Source organism: Hydra vulgaris, chromosome 06 (genome assembly GCF_038396675.1).
Source record: "Hydra vulgaris chromosome 06, alternate assembly HydraT2T_AEP".
In the NCBI taxonomy this organism is placed as follows: Eukaryota; Metazoa; Cnidaria; class Hydrozoa; order Anthoathecata; family Hydridae; genus Hydra; species Hydra vulgaris.
Window position 1 is genome coordinate 14,870,204 of NC_088925.1, and position 21,502 is coordinate 14,891,705.

At 27.7% G+C, this 21,502-nt stretch overlaps 1 protein-coding gene across 3 annotated transcripts in view; it reads right to left on the bottom strand.

Moving 5' to 3' along the window:
- The window catches only part of LOC100201297 (condensin complex subunit 3), a 67,851-nt gene that overhangs the window by 22,630 nt on the left and 23,719 nt on the right, over positions 1-21,502 (bottom strand). For all 3 annotated transcript variants that reach the window (XM_065799307.1, XM_065799308.1, XM_065799309.1), the window contains exons 4-6: positions 19,883-20,155; positions 9,256-9,478; positions 968-1,313 (exon numbers count right to left, since the gene is read on the bottom strand). In XM_065799307.1, coding sequence (XP_065655379.1) covers positions 968-1,313; positions 9,256-9,478; positions 19,883-20,155 — 842 coding nt within the window. The remainder of the gene's footprint in view (positions 1-967; positions 1,314-9,255; positions 9,479-19,882; positions 20,156-21,502) is intronic.

Below are 21,502 nucleotides of genomic sequence, written 5' to 3' on the forward strand. Positions count from 1 at the left end.
TTACTTGGTACTAATAAATAAAGGAGTTTTTTTTTTCTTTCCTAATACATTTACAATAAGGCTTGGAAGACCATAAGATTGCTAAAATTTTGAAAGTGGTCCATGACTACAAAAAGGTTAAGAAACACTGAAAGAATGAGAATAATAATGCTTGAGATATGGATTGAAAACCAAGATGTAATGTCTAGTTCAGGCATAGAAACAAATTATGCTTAAAATGGACTAATGATGCACAATTAAGTCAGCGTTGGGTTCCATTGGACTAAGTAATATGTCAAATAAATGCTCCATCCATTATGAACACTTGTGACTACAATCTTGCTTGACAATAGTATAAATTATGTAAAGAGATAAAGAAATTAGTGTATTTGTGTTTCATATGTATATACGTGTTTCATATGTATATTTTATGTAAAATCTCCATAGTTATATTACATAAAAAGTTTCATAATTTATTTCAACTGTTTACCCTGCTTTCTATGTCTGCAAATTGAATATAAATTTGTCATACTTTTTTTTAAAAGTGATATTCTAACAGACTGCTGCAAGTTTTAAATCAACTTTTAATGCAAATTTTTAAGTTTTACCACGTTATCCTACACACTAAAGTAACAAAAAAATTGGCTTTGTCTGCATGTAAGAATTGAAATGTAGCACATTGAAGCTTTAAATTTTTTTCCTAAAACTGCATAATTTATTAACTTTGAAGTACTATAACTTAAAAACTGTTTGAAATCTGTCAAAAGCACCTGTAAAAATGAATTATTTGGGTGAAAATCTTTTACTAAAAACAAAATTTAAGATAAACATTTTTATTTATGCTGACTGGTATATTTTATAAACTGTATACTTATAAAAGTTTATTAAGAATATAAAAGACAGAAGTAGATCAGAAACCAATATTGTGACAAATAACATTTTTCCTTCTGTAACTTTAAAAACAAAAAAAAGAACAATAAAGCAGCACCTGCAATTCATTTCGACGATTTTTTTCTTTCATAGCTGTGGTAACAACAGTTACTATGGGTCTTCTAACTTCTGCAATAATTTCAATCAGAGTTTCCATGAAACGATTTTCATTTTTTTCCACATCAGCATATCTGTCAACTAAAATTTGAATGGAAGAAAGAGGAATACATTCAGTCACCAATAAATCTCTAACTAACTGTTGCAGCCTCTTCCTACCAACTTCATCGGAAAAATCAAGCAAACCAGCAATCTTTAATAAATACTCAAGAATAAACTCTGGTTGGTCTTCTTTTCCTTCAAATGCTGTTAATAAAGCTGAGTCTATGAAGTTCTTTTCTGCGTAACTAATCATTAAAATAAACTTAAAAATAAGATCCTAAATACTGCATAGAATTTATAAATATAATTTATCAAAATATAAAATATAATTACTATAATTACAATTTATAATTATCAAAAACAGATAAAAGAAAAAAAGAAAAACAAATAAAAATTGTTTAGAATCTATTTTTGATAATTATAATTTAAAATTATCAAAAATAGATAAAAGAAGAAAAGAAAAACAAATAAAAATTGTTTAGAAGACTAAAAAAAAAATCTAGTAAAGTGAAATGTTTTGTTTATACTGTAATGTTTACACGTATAACTTTGTGAATAGTTTATATAGACGTGTTCATGTGTAATGCTTATACTGTCATGCTTTTTTTTTGTGGTGTTGTTGCAAATTAATTTTATTATTGTTGCATTTTATATTTGTTGCTATTATTCAAGTGCTTTCTTTTCTTTTTTCTCACCATAACATTCAAATAAATCTTTTTGTTTGAATATTGAATATATCACCCTTTTGATCGCTAAACCTTGTGTTATCTCACTCATTATCTCTCATGTCAGTTTATTTATCTTATCTTTTTTTTTTTTTTTGATAGTTATTGTTCTACTTTTAATTACTATTATTATTTTGGTCTCTATATTATTAAATTTTGTTGGTTGTTTGTTTTTTGCTTTATTTGTTTATTTTATTAAGGTGTTACTTCAATGCAAAGTGACTTAGAAACATTTTGGCCAAAATACAAGTTTTTGAGTAGCGCAATTTAAATAACGCCATTAGCTAACTATTTTCTTCAGTTTCTTATGATTTTAACAGTATATTAAAAAAAAGTATTGAAATAATACATTTAAATGTTAATTTATGCTTGAAAGTGACCGAAAACAGCTTTATTTATCATTAAAATTGTATCATTATTAAAATTTAATTTTCTCCCTAAATATAAAACCTTTTGTTTTGATTTTCATTATATACAAAGATAATAGATAACTTTATCTTAATTTAAAATAATATTTGCATATGTATTTAAACATCTTGTAAGAAATACATTTAAAATTTTAACAAGTTTAAACTGATTTTTATAGAGCTAAGACTTTTTTCCTTCGACTTTGCATAACCAGTTCTTTTTTTAAAGAGAGTTTGTATCATTCTTTTTTTTTTTTTTTTTTTACATCTTCACTTCCAACAAGGCTGCAAGCAACCACTAATTAAAGTTGGAAGTTACTGGAAGAGAAAAGTTGAAGTTTGTATAGCAAGATAACGATTGACAGACGATTTAAAGGATTGCAAATTATATGAATCAGGAAAGCAAGATGAAGGAAGCAAATTCCAAAGAACTGATATTCGAGGAAAAAAACTAGATGAATAAGAGTTTTTGGAGCACATAGGAATAGTCAAAGAAAAAGGATGAGATTTAATTGAATGATGAATAACATGAGAATGAATTTTAGTAGATAGCACAAGAGACATCTCTTTAGAGCAGTGCCCATTATAGTATTTGTAGAAAAGAGAAAGAGAAGCAACATTACGACAATGTGATAATGGGTAGAGGTTGGCTGCAAGAGCAGGTCCAACTATGTTTACAATGCCTTTTTGCACCTTGTCTAAAAGAGAAAAGGCACCATTAGAAGGTCCGCCCCAGATATGGCAACAGTATTCCATACAAGAACGGATTTGAGATTTATAGAGATAGAGAATAGAATCCGAAGTAAGAAAGTGTCAAGCACGATAAAAAGATGTAACCTCAGCAGATGCTAATTTTGCAATGGATTCGATATACAGTTTCCAAGAAAGATCAGAAGAGTTAATCCTAGAAGATGAAGGCTAGATGACTCATTGAGTACATTACCGTTCATAAATATAGAAAGGTCTAAATTATTGCAATAACGATTGGCTGAAAAAAATTGAGTTTTATCTGAATTAAAGTTCACCAGCCACTGTGAGTCCTATATTGCAGCAGAAGTGAGATCCTTTTAAAGCTCAAATGCCTCCTCCAAGCAATCAGAGAGTGTTGGCTTCTTATCATGACAAGAATAAATAGTAGTATCATTAGCAAACAATGCCACCTTAGATGTGAGAAAATCTGGAAGATTATTAATGTAAATTAATGAGTATAGGGTTAAGGATTGAACCTTGAGGAACCCCTGAAGTTACAGTATATGAAGAAGAGTGCTGTCCATCGAAGACAAATTTTATACTACAATTGGAAAGGAAGGACTCAATAATCTTAAAGATGTTGCCAGATACACCGTAAGAAGAAAGCTTATGGAGAAGACCAGCATGCCAAACTTTATTAAAAGCTTTAGAAATGTCAAGAGCGATAGCCTTAACCTCTCCACCTCTATCTAATGCACGATAAAACCTATTGGTTATTACTGTTAGCAAATCAGCTGAAGAACAAAAAGATCTAAATCCATATTGATGATCAGAATGTAAGTTATTAGATTCAAGATTAGAGATTAAGTGTTTGTTAATTAAAGATTCAAAAACCTTGCTTATGATAGGAAGAAGACTAATGGGACGGTAGTTAGATGAGTCAGATCGCTTTCCAGAATTTTTGAAAATAGGGATAACAGATGCCACTTTCCAGCATGCCAGAAAACAAGACTCCAAGTTTGAAAAGTATAGGCGACAGCTCCAGAGAACACTTCTGCAAGACTAGAACAGGTATGTTGTCCGGACCACAATTTGTAGAAGAGTTTAAGCAGGAAATCACTTTAGAGAAATGGATCAACCTGTTTGACAGCTATAGCAGGTAGAACGCAACTAGGGGAATCAAGAGATGATATTGATGAAAAGTTCTTAGCAAACAATTCAGCTTTGTCTTTAGGTGAGGTGACAAAGTCTGAACCATACACGAGAGGTGGAATAACAGATTTGCCCTTATTATTGATACTGTTAAAGATTCTCCAGAAGTCAAGAGAGCCTAATTTTTGTGATGAAATATGAGATTTCATGACCTGAGAAAAGCGGGCTTTGGCGTTAAACAAAACCTTTTTACAATGGCTTCTAGCAATAGTAATAAGACGTCTGTTTTCTGAAGAATTACTTTGCTGATAGAAGTAGAAATAACAGTTTCGATTGAAAATTGTAGCTGCACATCATGAGGAAAACCATGGAGAAGAGTGAGGCTTGATCTGGAATCAAGAGTGAAGCTTGAGTTAGAATTATCGAGAGGGAATAAAAGACTCCATGCCAGCCTGAATCCATGAAGTTATGTAAGAAGCACATTTGTCAGCAGGAAGATGAAAGATTTCTACCCAAGGGTTATTACAAAGAAAATCATGAAAAGTCCCAGTCAGCTTTAAGGTAGTTGTAAGAAGTACGATGATAGGGGGATTCTGATGATAAAGAAGAACAAGATAATAGTTTTAGAGAGATCAAACCGTGGTCAGAAGCACCTAAGGGTGAATGTGGAGAAACTGAGCACTGACTAGGATCAGAAACAAGACAAGAGTCAAGCAGAGAAGCTAAATGATTAGGGTTGTCAGGAAAGCGAGTTGGAAAGTTGACTATTTGAGTAAAAGATTGAGAAAGGCAAAAGTTGTGGGCCTTAACGCCAGCAGTGTCACTGACACTAGAGCCAACCCATTCAATGTGATGAGCATTAAAGTCACTAACAACAACAATATTGGCTGATAAATAAAGAGAAAGGGCTTGATCAATTTGATCAGAAATAACATCAAAAAGAGTGCAGTCTTGAGATGAAGGTGAGTGATATAGACCAAAGAGAAAGGCGATAGAGTGAAGTGATGCTAAATGAAAGCACATAAAAGAATAGTCTGGGGATTCAAACCTAGTTTCCCGACAAATGGGTGAATTCTTATGAATTTAAATGCCCAGGCCAAGCATGTGACTATTGGAGTCTGTACAAATTAAAGGAAGATAACCATCAACACTAAGATGACAAGATGAGACAGCTGAACTCAAATTAATCTCATAAAGAGTAAGTAGGTCTGGTGAACTTTGCAAGAGATAAGACTCAACAGAAGAAAAGCTACTTCAAAAACTACAAATATTAGTGAAATAAAGGTTTAGAGAACTTGGTGATGACGATGGTTTTTTGTGTTTTATAGTTTTTGGTACTTTATTCATTTTTAAACTTGTTAAAGAAATTGACTCAAAGCATAGAGAGTACTCAGTACACTGTTTAATAGCCCAAGCAATTTCCTCATTACTATTAATAAACCCTGAGCTGTAACAAAAGGCTCCAAATGTGGCCTCGACAATGCACACTGTTATTTTTCAGCTGTTGATGGAATAAGCCTCTCTGAGAGCTACCAAAGAGTTCGGGAAACCTGACTACCAGCTGGCCTCAGAACCATAAAACTGAGTTTTAGAGCTGTCATTGTTTTTAGGCATGAGTTTTAGGCAACTCATTCTATTATCTCATTAGGAGATAATAGAATGAGTTGCCTAGTCATAAAAACAGAGACACAAGCAAAACCCATGCATTGAGTCAAGAAGATCCAGCGTTCAACATTCTAAACTGGAATCAATGAATTAAAAATACATCTGCGCCAGCCTAATAGATGAAGAAGGGGTGCAAGGCAGGTCAACAGATAGAATCTGTTAAACCCTTAAGTCTTTGCCTAGGAGGCCTTCTACAAGACAGTAGCCAGATGCATTTAACATCTGTCTTAGATGAGTATTTTTATTGAGACACCATCTCTAGCATTTAATCAATCAAGAGCCCTAAAGCAGGGGGTGTTTTAAGTTGGAGTTAGCTTCTCCTAGCTTGTGCCTGAAAAATGTATCCTACAAGGCAGCAGGGCATGACCTGACCTGATCTCTATTAGAAAATAAAAGTTAGCTGCCCCATTTGCTCCATTTTGAAATAATGTGGTTTCAAAAAGATCATTTTATTAAAAAATTAGCAATGTAAAAACTAAATACGACATAAATCAATTTTAACTTTTATGTTTTGAGAGTTTTTCTTGACATTTCTTTTAATATGAATATATATATATATATATATATATATATATATATATATATATATATATATATATATATATATATATATATATATATATATATATATATATATATTAATAAAATTCTAAAATCTGCCCCTGCCTATAATAACATTTCCAAAAAATGTATGCTATGTTTGCAAGAAAAATTTGAAATAATTACTCATTTAAATCAAGAAAATTTATTAAATAAAAAATCTGAATTAATTTCTAAATGTAGGCACGAAAATAAATACCTCTTAAAAAATTATAAAAACAAATGACCAAATTAAACTATTCCCATTCCAAAGAAAATTATTTAATAAATACTTTCTGCAACTTCCCGTTAACAAAAAAAATATAGTAATTAAAAAATTTTTTATAATAATTTATAACTTCCTGTAAAATATTTTTTTCTATAAATTGAATTTTTTTTGAGATTTAGTAACTCTTCCTGATGATCCAGCAATGGTGAAACTTAAAGTAGAAGATAAAAGTTAGATAAGTGTTTTTTACTAATTTATATATATATATATATATATATATATATATATATATATATATATATATATATATATATATATATATATATATATATATATATATATATATATATATATATGCATGCAAAAGGTAATACCATTTTCTTTTACTTTGGTATAAAATGAATATAAAGTTTACTAAACATTAACTTTATTTAGTTATTGAGGACAGAATGTTATCAAAAAGTAAATTTTGAATTACTTTAAAATTTACTTTTTAATAACATTTTTTTTTACAAAATGAAATTCTTCCCCTTCCCCTTGACCATATTTGACCCTTTTTTAAAGATTTATTGTCTTGTATTTGCTTTTCTACCCTTTTAACATCATAGAGCGAATTTTCAGTAATTTTAAACAAATAATTCAAAAAAATTAATTTTGGCCTAAATTTTTAAATTTAAGTTTTTTCCTCATCACTGTGCAATGACTAGTTTTTAACTGAGTGACACCAAACCTAATTTTGTGACTTTTTAACACCAAACCTAATTTTGTAAAATTATAAATCTGTAATTTTTTTAATTTTATTTATGATTAAATAAATGAATAAAAATTATAACAATTATATTTATATTAATATGTGTGTGTGTGTGTGTGTATATATATAGATATAGATATATATTATATATATATATCAGGGCTCGAATTAAGTGTATCGCAATTGCGATTGCTTTTTACACCTTCACAATTAGTTTTTTCTTAAAAAAAAAAATTTTCATGATTGTTTTGTCTTTTTATAATTTTTTTTTTTTTTTTGAATCATTCTTAAAAGAATTTTTTATTAGGGGTTTTTTATTAGGGGTCATAAAAGTATGCCACGCTAAATTTATCTTTTAAATAGAAGCATGATCACTTACTCTCTTGCGAGGAGATTTTCATTCAACATAAAGCGCTTTTGAATTTAAATTACTTTAAATCTCTGTGTAGAAGCAAATAATATTTTTAAGTTATATTTAATTTGATTTTACTTTATGAAATAAAGTACATCACAGTAAATTTACCTATAAACTAAATCAAAACAATCTTTTAAATTACTACAGTTAAGTTACTCAGTTAAGTTACTACAGTAACAAGTTACTTAATATACTCAAAGACTCACAAAAGTTAGCCATACAAATGTTTCTAATAATATCTTTTATGTTGTTAACACATAAGCTTTTACCTAAAAATTATTTTAACAAGTAATGAATAGAATATGAAAAAGCGATACCTTTTTTAAATATTTTCATTTTATTTAAAGCAATGTCAAGATTAAACATTTTCTATAAATATGCAAGTTGTTTTTCAGGAATTTCTAATAAAGAAATCTATTTGAATAAGAGAATTTTAGTCTTCTGAAATTCTCTCTATTCAAATAATTTTGCAATTAAAATTTGAAATATAATAAAAAAAAAATTGGAAAAATTTAAAAGAATTTTATTGCTCAATTGTAAATTTAATTGTAGCGGCGACCATAAAGTTAAATGTAGATCTAGCTACATTAACAATATCAGAACATAGAACATAGTGCAAGTGAAGAAGAAAGCTTTATCTAAATTGTAAACTTTTTGAATAGTTAATTATTTTTTGTTTCTTGAAAATAGTTTAAAAAGTAGAAACTTTCTATTCCAAACATTAAACCAGTGATTATTGCAAACAATAAACCAAAAATTAAATAAAAAAACAAATTATTTTAACTCTGTTCAAAGAAATTTTTTTCCAAAAAAATAATTTAAGCATATACTTAAAGAAATACAATTCGATTTATTAAACCTTAAGTTTTTTTCTCTTACTTTTCATTGTAAAATAATTTGAACAAAAAAATTATTTTACAATGAAAAGTAAGAGAAAAATTAAATTTGAACTTAAAAATTATAAACGCGTCTTGTGTTATTAACGTTATAAACTATATAAAACAGTGTCACAAAGTTGTTTAAGATTAACAAAACTTGTGTTGATCTAAAAAAATTTAAAGAGCTTGTGTCACAAGGTATTTTATTGTCAAAACAATACTGCAGTATTGTTTTATAGCTGTTTTACAATAATTCAATACCCTTAAAAATGTTTTATTGTCAGCATATATAAAAGTAATTAAAGTGGTTTAAATATATTATGTACTTGTGTTTTTACTTCTACTTTTTTACTTAAACTTTTTTAAGTATTATGTTAAGTAAAAATAAATACTAAAAGTAGGTATTACTTTTAATAATGTAATAGTATTAAATATGTTACTTGCTGATTACATTACAACTCACTCATTCCACTATAACATTAACTAAGATAATATTTAAACATGAGAGATATTATGTTAAAAAAATAACAATTACGAACTAATGTACAAAAGATACTATTTTATATCAACGCAACCCCCTTACCACAAAGTGGCTTTAAGGATGAAAGGGGGGATTCAAAATTCAAAAAAAAATTTTTGTGATTTATAGATTGTTTTGAGTTAATTATATATATAAAAAAAGAAATTAAAAAAAACCTTTGTATATAATCACAAAAATGTGTTAGTTCAGGTAATAGTTGTTGCAAGAGGTCTTCTCCTTTATCTCCTAACTTTTTTAAATATTGACAAACCATATACCAAAAGTAAACATTTTCAACTACAAGAGAATCAGCTGAAGGAAGTTTTACATTGCCACATGAACAATCAGCAGTTGAAAGTAGTGATGCTACGTGTTCTTCTAACTTTTGAATTGATGCATCTAAAATTAAAATTTTCAAATAAAAATAGAGTAACAACTCTTGTTGTTACAAGACTTGTCTTGTAAAATAGAAAAGATTAATTTTTTTTTTAAATCACAGAATTCCTTTTATAGACCAGTTGCAAATGTTCACATTTGCAACTGGTAAAATGCCTGTATCTTGTTGCCGCAAACTAACGCATGCACAGTAGTAGTTAGGCAAAATTAAATAAACAAAACATTGAAACAAAATGCCTGTATCTTGTTGTGCTTTTGGTTGCTTAAGCAGCAAAAAAAAAGTAAATTGTTTAATTTTTTACCGAATTCCATTTGTAACAACAAAAGAAAAGAAAGAAGGAATTTTTGGATAAGTGCGATACAACAAGATAAATACACTGAAACACAAATAGATAACGCTTGTAGACTTATTGAATAATATTGTGATATCAATTTGTGCAATAGTTAATTCAAACAAAAGTGTTTTTTCTAACCAATTATCAAACATTTCTAAACAATTATATACAATTTTCTTTTAAAAATATAATAATTGTACTTTAACACTTTTTTCTTAACAAAATTTATTTATTTGACATATTTTATGTGGGGAAAAAATATATTGAAACATACTATCATTTACAATCTGAAAATAATTTTTAAATTTACATTGTCTTTTCTGTATTTAGACAGGGAGGACAGTACCATTTTCTTTTATTCCAATAGAGGCAAAGTGAAACCACTCATAGTTGCAATTAATATTGGCACATGGAACCACTTGACCAAATTGTGCTTTATGACATAAACAGTAAACTTTACTTAAATATTCTGAATTTGGTAAACAATTTCTAGTTAATAACTTAGGTAGAACTTTTAAAGTAAACACATTAATTAACTTAACAAGCATGTTTTCACAAAACAGTTCATTCTTTGACAAGCAGTAGGAATAAAATTCATTAGGGGACCATATAAATAAATCACAATAAGGTAAATCACATATTAACATTTGACCTTGTTTGTGGTAGGAGTAAGGGTGTTCTATTTTGATTATATGATTTTTTTTATCATTTTTGTGACATGCTTCATAAAGGTATGAGACAGTAATTCTACCACAATTATACTCTTTCCAACACTGTGAAAAACATTGCGCACAAGTTATTTCTGATAATCTGTTAAAAGATTTTTAGGTATAACATTTTTTGTAAAGTTTCAATTATTGTATATCCTTGTTTATTAAAACTTCTTTTGAAAAGTTTACCTTTTTTTTTTATAAAAACTTCTTATGAAAAGTTTGCTTCAAATAAATATGTCAAAGGTTCTGAGATACACATTTCATTGGTTTCTTCTGCTGTATCAGTTTCACTAGAAAAAAAAAAATCTGTTTTGTCAATACTTAGAACAGCTGTAAAAAGTCCTTGCATAAAGTTCTTTAAGTTTGTTAAACTTGGACTTTGAAATACCAGTATATTGCTTAAAAATCTTGCACATGTCCACAGACAAAATAGTTAAAACCCTCAAGGGATTTATACGCTTTCATACTTTCTCAGCTATATAAACTTTGTGATATATATGTCACCATAACTGACTTTAGAAAACAAACTAGCATTATTTCTTCAAAATTTCTCCTCGATACCATAAGGATTGGGAAACAAAACATTTTTTAATATCAATTTCTAAAATAAAATTCTTCATCAGGATTAGCATGAGAATTGAAGTCAGAGAACATGGGTTAGGTGAACTCTTATTAAATAGTCCAAAATAGAGTTTTTGTTTATTTTATATTTTTGCCTACCTACTACCGGGCATGCACTTAAATTGTAAACATTTGCAACCCGCCTATATATAGCTATATGAAATACTAAAAAAAAATACTATTTTGTCATGCACTTCTCAATTGAGCATGATTTTATACTCTTTAAGATTTTGTTAAAAACAAAACTTGTATACTTGTAAAGTAAAAAGTTTGCAATAAGAAAAAAAATTTTGCATTGGTTAAAAAATATATTACATTCCTTACTTCAATTAAAAAGTATATATATATATATACTTTTTAATTGAAGTATTGATTATAGTTCAATTAAATATATATATATATATATATATATATATATATATATATATATATATATATATATATATATATATATATATATATATATATATATATAATCTGCCTCTGCCCAAGCCTTAGTAACACTTAAAGAACATAAACCAAACCTCCTTGCATGTTACTGGTTGTCTTAAAAAGTGATATTGGACATGTAAACAAAATTAAATTGGACAAAATTAATAATATTCTTAGAAATAAATTAAATTTACAACAGCAGAAAAATACCACTGATGTTATAAATTGGTTCTCCATAATCGAAATAAAAATGACTGTACATTTATTCAATTTCACATTAATGATTTTTCTCCTCAATACTACAGATATTTAGCTAAAACAATTAAATTTGCGAAAAGCCACACAAAACCTTACTTTATTTTAATAAAGAAACTTGGAAAAAGAATGATGTAATAATGGATAGTTAAGATGGAGCAGAAATTTGTGAATTTGTTGGACTATATATTTGAGATTTGTTAAGTAAAATAATCAATATTAATGATTTAGGCCTTTATTGTGATGATGGTTTAATAGTAATGCATAAAAAATCTGGTCCACAGCTTGATAAAATTAGAAATATATTATAAATTTTTTTTTAAATATTAGCTTTCAAATCCAAATAAGCATAAATTTAAAAATGAAAAATGACAGAAAATTGTAATTGCAAACAAAAAACAACAACTTTCCAATGAGCGGAAATTGTTTATCAAAAAACGTGGCATATAAATGTGTTGTTTCCTCTAAGAATGTACCTGATAATTGGCTTGACAGATGGTGAATGGAAAAAAATGTTTTGCCAATCATAAGCAATCCTTTGAAAATAAAAAGTATTCAAAAGACACCATCCTGTCAAAATACATATGGGAATTAAAAGATAAAAATATTGACGATTTTATACTGAATTGGTCCATCCTTAAAACAGAACCTGCATATAATATTTCCAAAAAATACATACTATGCCTACAAGAGAAATTTGAAATAATTACACATGCAAACCAAGACTGTTTATTAAACAAAAAAAAATTAGAATTGATTTCTAAATGCAGGCACAAAAATAAATTTCTCCTAAAAAACTATAAAAATAAGTGAGCTCAAATAATAATTACGTAAAGTCCCCCCTTTAAAAAAAAAAGCAGAAGTAATCAATTCTAAAGATTTCTTTTTATAATAGTGTCAGCATAATCCACAAATGTGTGAAAATTTACAGTAGTTAAGACATTTACGACTTCCTGTAATTTAATTTTTGGTATAAATTGAAGTTTTATCAATTTGATCTTCTACTTATTTATTTATTTATATATATATATATATATATATATATATATATATATATATATATATATAAATATATATATATATATATATACACACACAAACACACAGATGCTTCAGAATAAATGGTGGGCTATAGCCCGTGCCCGCCTCCATACCTGTGCAAATCAGTTTACACAGACGAAATAAAGCCTGTGCAAAATACAAATTTTTGGTAAAAATAAAGTTAAATATTTTTATGTTTTTATTTAGTTATTTTCTTAAAAACATCTCAAATGATGTAATTTTATAAAACTGTTTGTTTTACTAGTTAAAAAACAAAACTATTTCATTCAGGATATGCTAAAAAATATTATGAAATTTTTTTTTGAATATTCTGATGTAAAAATAAAAAATAAAAATCAAACAAGTTATTTCAAACAGCTATAACTGTTCCGTATTATTCTGTGTTATGTTAAAAGATAAATAATTAGTGTGTAAAAAGCAGGCAAAATATGCATGTGTTGGAAAATAATTTAACATAATAGTCTGGGTTTTCAGTATTCTTTGGAATTTTGTAAACTTATACAGTAAGAACTGTTAGATAATAAAGACAATTTCTTTTTTGTATAATTTTGTATTATGTCACGGTTAAATTTTTAAAATTTAATTTAGTTTACAAAGCACAAGAAAAATAAATCAAAAAAGAAGCGCAATAAAAAATGTCATATTTTATTCCATTATTTTAAAAAGACAATATATTAATATTTAAATAGATCTTGCAAAATTGCTACATTAATTGCAAAATTTTTTAGGTAAACGTCAAGATGCTTGAATAAAGAAACGTGATGGTTGCGAAGCTTGATATTCTGCCATTTTTTGCGTTGCTTGCAAATTATTGGTTTGACTATATCTAGAGTAAACTCAACAAAAATCGAATTATACAACTAATAAAACTGGAGAATAAAAGAATAAAGTCTGAATAAAAATCGAGAAACAAAACCAAAACAAAAACATAATAACAAAAACTCACTAAGTAGAGTCCATACTAATAACTCTGAGCGAAAGATAAAAACTGCAGTGTAACATTAAAAAACTATTATCTCAACTTTACACGTATCCAACTATACGAAGTTTAATTACCAAAGTCTTTTTAAATGACTTGTCACTCTCCTACTTTGTTAACAAAGCGATTGTAGAAGTTTATATATACAATGACATTTTCAATCATAAAGAAGAAGAGAAATGAATGAAATTTTATAATAATATAATTAAGATCATTCGTTTTTATAAAACAACAATATGATTGTTTTATTAGAACGATTGATTATATTTTAACATATGGATATTGTTTTTTATTTATTATTTAATTAATTACTAAATTATTAAACAAAAAATAAATATAAAAAAATTAATTAAAAAAAAAACTTAAGGTTTTTTTTTTTGCAAGCTGTTTTTCTGTGTATTTATCACTAAAAAAACTTTTAAAATTACGACTACAATTTTTACTATACCTGGCATGGAGAATCAACAAAATAAAATTTCAGAATAAAAAAAATTTCATCAAAACATAATAACTTTAATTTTTCAAAGAAGCCCGTGCTAGACTATCAAGGCGGGCAGCCGCGCAGTCCGCGAAGACTGGTTATTTATAGCTCTTGCACTCATTTACTCCTGCTGAAGCCTGCACACATATACATGTATATATGTTTGTGTACATATATATATATATATATATATGCGCGTGTGTGTGTATATATATATATATATATGTATATATATATATATATATATATTTTTTTTTTTTTTTTTTGTTATTTCACCTCCCCAAGGCCCAGAAGGCCACTACAGATGAGGAGGCTACTTAATTGTGGTTATAACCCTCTCTCAACTCTATAACTCCGAAACACGAACCTTGACGATAAAGGCCGCTGCGCGGAGAAACAAGTTGAGCGCGGTACTACCAGGGACGTGGTGGGGATCGAACTCGGATACTCTCGCTTATGAAGCAAGCGCTTTACCACTACACCACTACCGCAATATATATATATATATATACATATATATATATATATATATATATATATATATATATATATATATATATATATATATATATATATATATGTGCAACACTGTTATTGCCTTATGAGACTACAGCTCTAAAATTCAGCTTAATGGTTCTGAGGCTGGCTGGTTTCTCAAACACTGTAGTACCCCAAGAGTGGCTGATCCCATCAACAGCTGTAAAATATCAGAGTATTAGCAGTGCCATGTTGCGCATGGATGGTGCCCCTGTTAGAGCTTTTGGTGTGCATCATCAAGGCTACATAAGGAGCCTTAAGATATGACTTTAATTAGCCGGACTGAGGTAACTACATAGGTCAATGATTAGGATGCTGTTTATTTATATCATGAACTAAGTACCCAAAAACATTAAACATGAAAAACATCACCATTACCTAATTATTTCAATATATTTTTTACTGATATATGTGGTCTTTAAAGTAACTAATAAAACTCAAAAATATGTTTACTTTGTCGGTGACCTGAATATTAATCTTTTGAACCATGCGTCAAATAATAGTGTTAAATGTTTTGTAAGTACATTTTAACAAAATAATCTTATTCCACAAATAACCAAACCTACAAAAATCACAAAAAGTTCTTCTCTACTTGATAACTGCTTTAGTACAGGTATAACAAAAACTGATTTGACTGATCATTTTCCAACATTTCTTATTACTAACAGCACAATACCTAATAATACTCCCTCAAAACATATATTTAAACAATGAAACCAATGAAAACTCCACACAAAAATTTTGCAACTTTCTAATCAATTGTGTTGATTGGGAGCTGGCTCTTCAATCTCACGATGCTAACAATGCTTATGAACTTTTTTCATAATTTTGTAAACTATACAATAAAGCATTTTCTCTGAAAAAGTTTTATATAAATTCAAAATCACTTTTATCTCCATGGATAACAAAAGGTAAACTAAAATCGTCAAGAACAAAACAGAAACTTTCTGTTTTGTTCTTGACGATTGTTTTCTGTTCGACAAGTAGTTTTCAAACTGGTTTGAAAACTACTTGTCGAACAGAAAACAATACATACAATGTGATAATATAGAAACAACCAAAAATGCTATAACTTGTAGAGTTCCACAGGGTTCTATATTAGGACCTTTACTTTTCTTATTATAGATAAATGATTTATCTTCAACATCAAACTTATTAAATTTTATTTTACTTGCAGATGACTTTAATTTTTTTTATTCTCCTAAAAATATTGAAACACTTTTAAAGGTAGTCAATGAAGAACTAAATAAAGTAAATGAATGGTTTATATACAACAAACTGTCTATAAATGTTCAAAAAACAAAATTTTCCCTTTTCCACAAACCAAGCAAATCAAAAGAAATACCTCCTATTTTACCTAATCTCAAAATTAATAAAACTGACATCAAAAGGCAAACTTCTGTTAATTTTATAGGAGTAAATTTTGATTAAAATCGATCATGGAAACAACATATAAACTCCATTGAAAAAAAATATCAAAAAACATTGGCCTAATCTATAGAGCAAAGATATTTTTAAATTTTAGGTTCTTAAAAAATTTATATTTTTCTTTTATACATAGTTATCTAACTTATGGCAATACCATATGGGCAAGTACAAATCACACTAAGTTAAGAAAACTGTACAGCAAGCAAAAACATGCTGTTAGAATTGTATTTGGAGCTGGTAAAGCTGTTTCTTGTGAACATCTTTTACATAAACGTGGTGCCTTAAATATTCTCAAACTAAACATCCATCTAGTTTTACAGTTAATGTATTAAACAAAATGTGGACTGTCTCCGAAATATTTTAAAACTTATTTTGAAGAAATACACCATAAGTATTCTACAAGATTTTCCATAAATAACTTTGTTTTACCTAAATCTTATTCAAAACTGAGTTCTTATTCAATTTAGAATTGTGGGCCATTTTTGTGGAAAAGTTTTCCAAACATTGTTGCCAAGAAGAATATTTCACTTAATCAGTTTAAAATTAAATCAAAGCGGTGTTTATTACACACAGATGTTGATTTATCTTGTTTCTTTTAAAACAGATCAATAAAATCATCTAAAACACTAAAAATCAACTAAAAAATAATGTAATTAATTAAAGTTTATCTTAAATTTAATTACCCTGTAAGTTCAAAAGCTAAATTAAATAAATACTGACATTATCCATTATCATTAACTGCATTTTTTTTTAATTGTTTGTTTGTATGTATATTTTTTGTTTTATCTAACTTATTTATGGTATTACTTTTAGATAAGAGATCTTATTTTAATGTTAATATTTTTGTAAACATTTTTCTTATTTCTTAGTTTATATTTTATACTCTTGGAAAAACTTTTGTAAAAAATATATATTGTAACACAGAGCTCAGCGATAGGACAAAAATAATTTTTTCTTCTTACTCAGGCCATTAATTTTATTTGTAAATTTATGTAGGTTGTAACACTTCTTTAACATCAAAATATAATGTTCAAAAAAAATAAAAAATAAAAAAACCTATCCATCAGTTGAATCTTACCTCTTGCAAAACTCAAAGGACTTGCTTGCTCTTTGTGAGACTAATTTAAATTAAGCTATTTCTTCTTCAAATCTCAAGGTTCTATCCTTGGCCCTATACTCTTTTTAATTTAAACGATCTTTTAAAAATTCTCACATCAAAGGCCAAAGCCCGCCATTCTCAGGTCATGAAATCTCATATTTCATCTCAAAAACAAGGCTCTCGTGACTTCTGGAGAATCTTAAACAGTGAATCTATAAAAAGGGCAAATCTGTTAATTCATCTCTCATGGTTCAGATTTTGTTTCCTCACCTAAAAACAAAGCTCAATTGTTGGCTAAAAACTTTCCCCAACCTCATCTCTTGATTCCACTAATCACATCCTACCTGATATAGCGGACAAACAGGTAGATCTATTGGTTGACATATCACTCCAGCTTCTTTATCTCAAATCCGCCCTTGTATAGAATATTGTTACAATATATGGAAGAAATTTTCGAATGATGCCCTTTCTCTTTTATACAAGGACCTGCTCTTGCAGCCAACCTTCAACCATTGTCACATTGTCGTAATGTTGTTTCTCTTTCTCTTTTCTATAAATACTATAATGGGCTCTATTCTAAAGAGCTAGCGCCTACTTTACTAAAACTTACTAAAATTTGTCATTTACTAAAATTAATTATCATGTTTCTCTTCATTCAATTAAGTCTTATTAAGTCTCAATTGTGACTGATCCTAAAAATCTTTCTTCTTGTTCCTAAGTGCTCCCAAAGTTCTTTAGAATTCGCTCCCTTTATCTTGTTTTCCTAATTCATATAATTTGCAATCTTTCAAGTCATTTTTTAATGCTTATCTGGAATTAATAAACTTCATCTTTTCTCTTCCAGTAAATTTTAACTCTAATAGTGGTTGCTTGCAGCCTTGTTCTACCTATTTGTCAGTAAATGTAGCAGCACTTCTCATATGTTCTATGTATTTGTCAGTAGATGTATGGAAACAGTAAAAAAAACAAAAACATTCCAATTGAATAACTTTTATCGCATTAAAAAAAAATACAAAAATATAAATAATAAAATAGAATGTTTTTATTTTTATTTTTTTTAATAAAAACATTTCATTCTATTAATAACCTTTTTGTGTCGTTTTTTTAAAAAACAATAAAATATTATTAGTTTCCTTAATTAAATTTAATAGTTTTTAAAATAAAGTGTACTTGATTTTGTCTTTTTTAAACACAAAGAGTTAAGAGGTTTTTTGTTTTAACAAAACAATTTTTATTTTTTACCACAAACAATAAACTTAGATGTCTAACTATAAGAATATACATATTTAACTTTAAAACATCAGTATTCAATTAGATAAACTTTAGAGCCAATAATATCCTGGCAACAATGCGCATTGAGTCTACTAGCTTGACTATAACATCTAATGGAAATTTCGACCATTCTGATTCAATTAAAGCGAATAAATCACTCTTATTTATTGGTTTTTGACCTTTTAACTGATGATCTAGGTGTTCCCATATATGTTTAATTGGATTGAGATCAGGAGTTTGTGATGGCCACTCAAGAAAGCAAATTTTTTTGATGACAAAGAATTTTTAATAGAGATGGTAGTATGCTTTGGATTATTATCTTGTTGAAATATCAATCCTCGTGGCTTTTTATCCTTAGCATGACAAAGCATTTTATTATTGATTATCTTATTATACACATGCTGATCCATAATTTCTTCAATACAAAGAATAGGTCCAATGCAATCATGGCTGAAGCAACCCCAAGCCATAATATTTCCACCGCCATGCCTAACAGTTGTAAGTTGGCACTTAGGATTTAATCTTTTACCTGCAGGATGTCGAGCATACTCAATTCTATCCGATTTAAATAGCATGAACTTTGGTTCTTCAATCCAAAGAACTTTTGCCAACTAAATTGGTGTCCAATTTAAGTGTTGTTGTTTTTTTGCAAACAACTCAAGCTTTACGGTTCTTTACAGAGTGGCTTCTTCAATGGTCTTCTGCAAAACAAGGAAGCCTTACGAAGACAATGTTTAGCATTTGAGGCCACAGCAGATTTTTTGGAGCTTCTTTTGAGATTTTTACCAGCAATATTTTCTCTTTTTTATTAATAATATTGGGTTGACCTGTTCCTTTCTTGTAGTTGGTTGTTCTTTAAATTTTATATTATATTTTAAGAAAGTTTATATCGTAAACGAATAAGCTTAATAAAATTAAACTTCCATTAAAAATTAATTAAAATATTGCACAAAACATAAAACTTTAGGACGCTACTGTATCAGGCCTTGTTAAGAAGCATTACACAGCTCACATTTTACGTTCAAAATGGCAATTTGCGTATGCATTCAGCAGTTTTACATTAAGTGAAAACTTTTTTAATTTGGAACATTCAAATTATCTTTTAACACTATTTGTGACATTTGTTTTTAATTTTATAAAAAAATATTTTAATTATATAAAAAAATTTTAAAAACAACAACAACAAAATTAACCTTTCAAAAGTGCTTCGAGCACAAGCTTAGAACACTCAAGCGAACCTTCAGTGTCAAGAGCTTCAAGAAGTTTTACAACATTGTTATCAAATTTACGCAACCATTGTTTTAACATGTGAATGCATGATTGCCTGACCATATCAGATCTTTCATTCAGACCAAAAGTTAGCAAACTAATTCTTTGGGCAATAGTAAGGGCGCGTACAGAAACCTTTTCACTAAGAGTCAAGTAAGCAGCTTTACGATTCAGATCTTTAATATCTCGAGTGCGAGCTAAAAAAAATGTATTCAAAAAGTAAATTTAAATTAGATTTATATTTTTGCAAGAGATTTTGAATTACTACTCAAAAATTATTTTAAAAAAAAATACACCGTTTAGAAACAATAAATACTTCAGTCAGAAAGAACAAATATTACCACCAATAAAACTATTGTAACTTCCACCAATAAAACATACTTGTCAAGCAAAATTTATATTATGGCAGGATGTGTTAGAGTTGTTTAATGTTTAATAGTATGATTAAAAGAACAAAGATTGCTTTTGGCTTTATGATTGTTTTTTCCTATAATATTGTTACATTATTTACATTGTTACAGTATTAATATAAACATACATTTTTATGTATATGTTTATATTAATACTTTTAATCAGGGATGCTGAGTCCCAAAAGGACTCCGGCTTTATATCTCTACTTTTTCTAAGTCTGTAGTGTTCAGAAGCTCTAAACATGCTTGTTGACTTATTTTGTGCTATAATAAAAAAGGACAGAAATGGCGTGCGATTGCATACTGTAACTAACCACACTTATGGGTTTTTTTTCTTTACATTTGATCGTGGCTGTTTTAATGCCCGGAGTCTTGGAGTCCCGGAGTCCTTGCTGCCATTATACCTAAGGACTCTGGGCTCAAAAAACGATTGTTCCTCTAACCTAAAAGTCTTAATTTTTTTCCTATTAGTAGTCCATAAACTTATTTATATTTTTAGAGCACCTGGATACCAAAAACTAGGATAAAGTAATCTTTTTGTGACTTTCAAATCCGGAGTGCTTTTTGGGACTTCGCATCCCTGATATTAATATATATATATATATATATATATATATATATATATATATATATATATATATATATATATATATATATATATATATATATACATATACATATACATATACATATATATATATATATATATATATCAGGCTTTGTTTTAAAATAAAAAACGGCTTAGCTCATTAGCTTTTCATGATTTTGATGTCATAAAATTATCTTTATTATTTTTATTATTTAAGGACATTAACTTTTTTAAACTACTGCAATAAAATAAATTACTGCAAAACAAGTCTATTTTACTAATTAAGAAAAACAAATTTTGTAAATGTACATATTGTGGAATGCCTATTTTGTTTCAAATTTTTTTTTTTTAATTTTTAATAACTAAATTTGTTTTTTTTATTACTATTTAACATAAATTAAATTTCTTACTTTTCTCGACATTTGTATAAATGAATTAAATTATGCTATTTTTTTTCATTATTTCTTAAAATTGCAGTTTCGCAAATAATGATTTTTTACTTTTAAAAAGTTATTAACAAACAAAAAAATATTACTTGTTGCAAA